The sequence below is a fragment of the Sarcophilus harrisii genome, chromosome 2, assembly GCF_902635505.1.
Source record: "Sarcophilus harrisii chromosome 2, mSarHar1.11, whole genome shotgun sequence".
Taxonomy (NCBI): domain Eukaryota; kingdom Metazoa; phylum Chordata; class Mammalia; order Dasyuromorphia; family Dasyuridae; genus Sarcophilus; species Sarcophilus harrisii.
The window spans coordinates 622,275,822-622,278,531 of NC_045427.1; the positions used below are offsets into that span (position 1 = coordinate 622,275,822).

Below are 2,710 nucleotides of genomic sequence, written 5' to 3' on the forward strand. Positions count from 1 at the left end.
TATATATATGTATATATATATATATATACATATATATATACTATATTTTTTCTTTATCAAGGAAGCAATAAAAAGTAAATGGGAACATAAGCTACTATGTAGCCATAGAAATTTGTGTCTGCATGAAGAAAGGTGGCAATTCTACTGAACTTATATAATGATCATACTTAAATCTGGAAGTCCACATTTTAAGAATAACATCATAGTCTGTTACCTTATCATAGCACTGAAGTAATCTAGCTATTGTTTGACCAAATTGGTGAAGCTTAAGCTCTGGTATATTGCAGAAAATTGAAATCTTTGAGTATGATACTAGAAATGTCATTCTGAAGATAATATCAAGATACTTACCATCAAGAGGCTGCCTATGATGGGATAAATCCATTGATCATAATTGGTCATAGCTAGTTGGCAAATTACATCATGTGAAGGATTCAAAAACTATATGATATAACAAAAAGTTGGTAAGACTTCTCCTTTCTCTCTTCTGGCTTCTGGCTTCTCTGACCAGAAGTTAGAAATGTATAAGTTAGTTGTCTAACTTTAAAAAAGGAAGATTATTTAATCAATAAATGGGCTTTCATATAGAAGAATAACACTTATTCAAAATAGATTCTGAAGTCAGATTTCAAAGTAAATGAAAGGTCAGTAAAGGTACATTTTGATTTGACATAAAGAATATTCTAAGGATTTAAAATAATCTCAAAATGTAAATAGTCATTTAGGGAGATCTTTTTCACTTAAAGTTTCCAGGAAAAGTATGGGAGATCATTTGCCAAACAATGTGAAGCGAGGAAAGGAGTCCTATAACAGCTTGTCTTAGATGACTTTAAGTTCCTTTCCAACTCTGAAATTACTTTATTTCATAGGTTTCTTTCTATATAGAGCATCTCTCAAGGCCTTTTGGACTTGCTTATTCCGTAGTGTATAAATGAAAGGATTCAGCAAAGGGGTGATTACAGTGTTCACAAGGGCAGCCTCTTTATTAGCTTCTAGTCTATCAGCCTGCTTTGGTTTCACATATATAAAAACACAACTTCCATATGTCAGAACTAGGACAATGAGGTGGGAAGAACAGGTGGAAAAGGCTTTCTGTCTCTCTTTGGCAGATGGGAGATGAACTATGGTAGTTATTATATGGGTATATGATATGATTGTTATTGTGAGGGAAGACAGAATAGTAACTACTGAAAGAAGAAAGGATAATGATTCAACAGTACTGGTGTCAGAACATGAAAGATGCACCAGAGGACCAAGGTCACAGAAGAAATGGTTGATGACATTAAAGTCACAGAAAGATAACTGAGAGACCATTAGGATTAGACCAATGATTAACATGAAACCCAAAAGATAGCAGGATAAGACTAAGAGGAAACAAACCTTCATGTTCATGATGTTGTGGTAATGCAGAGGGTTACAGATTGCCATATACCTATCCAGGGACATCACAGCCAAAAGGAAGAAGCATGTTGACCCCAAAAATAGAAAGAAAAAAGTTTGGGTGAGGCAGGCAGCAAAGGAAATTGTTTGCATTCCTGAAAGAAAGATTGCTAGTAGTTTGGGAATAACAGTTGTTATAAAGCAGCTTTCAAGGAACGAGAAGTTACTTAGGAAAAAATACATTGGTGTTTGGAGGCAGTGGTCAGACCATGTGATGGTGATAATGACAATACTTCCCATGATGGACACTAAGTACAAAAGCAAGTGGACCATGAAGAGGGGTTTCCCCAGATGTTGGACAGCAGGAAATCCCTCCAGGATAAATTCTTGGACAGTTGTCAAATTATCTATTTTCCCCATGTGCTTTACAGGACCTATAATGAATAAAGAATCATTAATGAATAAAAAATATGAAATATAAGGGAGGGGAAATCTTATGTTTATATGCAATATATAGGGAAAGAACCATAAAAGGGGACAGTCCAAATGAAAAGGAATTTTTGGAGGACCAGGAAATATTGATAGTTTTCTAGTAATACATGAGTTTGAAATGAAACTTAATAAGTGTTTAAGCTATATATATATATATATATATATACATACACATATATGTATATATATATGCATTCAATCACTATATATTTTAAATGTGTGCAATTGTTGGCCTATTTCAAATTTAATTAATCAACAAGGTATTAATTCAGTAGACAGGAGTAAAATCTAGTCTGAATTTTTAATTTCAATTATGCATCAAAAATATGGTAATTACTATTTTCAGTGGTTTGATTTCATGTTCAATTTTTTTTTGAGGGGGCAGATGTAGGCTTGTGATTTCATAGATATAGGGAACTCTGAAATATAGCCCAGTAACTATTATGCACTTTATAATCTTAGAGAATTTCCTGCAGTACTGAGAAGGTATGTGAGTTTTCCAGGATTATGTAACTGCTAGGTGTCAAGACTTATACCCAAGATTTCCATCCTAAAAAACTCTGTCTATCCACTTTACCACTGTCCCTCATTTTAGACATTACAAAATTTAAATTTGTTCCTGATATTTTTTAAGCAATAATTTACATTTCCATAGCACTTTATAATTTAAGTGCATTTTGAAAAGGTCCTCACCAGAGACATAAATTAAGGAAGTGTTGTTATCCCCATTTTAGTGAGGATTTTAGCTTTAGGTGATTAAGCTGGGCTTCAGAGAGATCAAATGATTTGCTTAGTCAAAAAAGCATCAGAATTTTGTCCATCATCTGTTTGTTCAGTC

General features: G+C 33.3%; 1 protein-coding gene across 1 annotated transcript; it reads right to left on the bottom strand.

Moving 5' to 3' along the window:
* Positions 1 to 519: 519 nt before the first annotated feature.
* On the bottom strand, positions 520 to 1,800 carry LOC100919623 (olfactory receptor 6C4-like). The gene has a single exon (XM_031956672.1). It carries the CDS (start codon positions 1,798 to 1,800, stop codon positions 859 to 861), a length of 942 nt encoding a protein of 313 aa, XP_031812532.1. The 3' UTR covers positions 520 to 858.
* Positions 1,801 to 2,710: the final 910 nt, after the last annotated feature.

What these genes read in the sequence shown, in the direction of transcription:
- LOC100919623 (XM_031956672.1), bottom strand. Translation starts at nt 1,800, where the DNA reads ATGGGGAAAATAGATAATTTGACAACTGTCCAAGAATTTATCCTGGAG.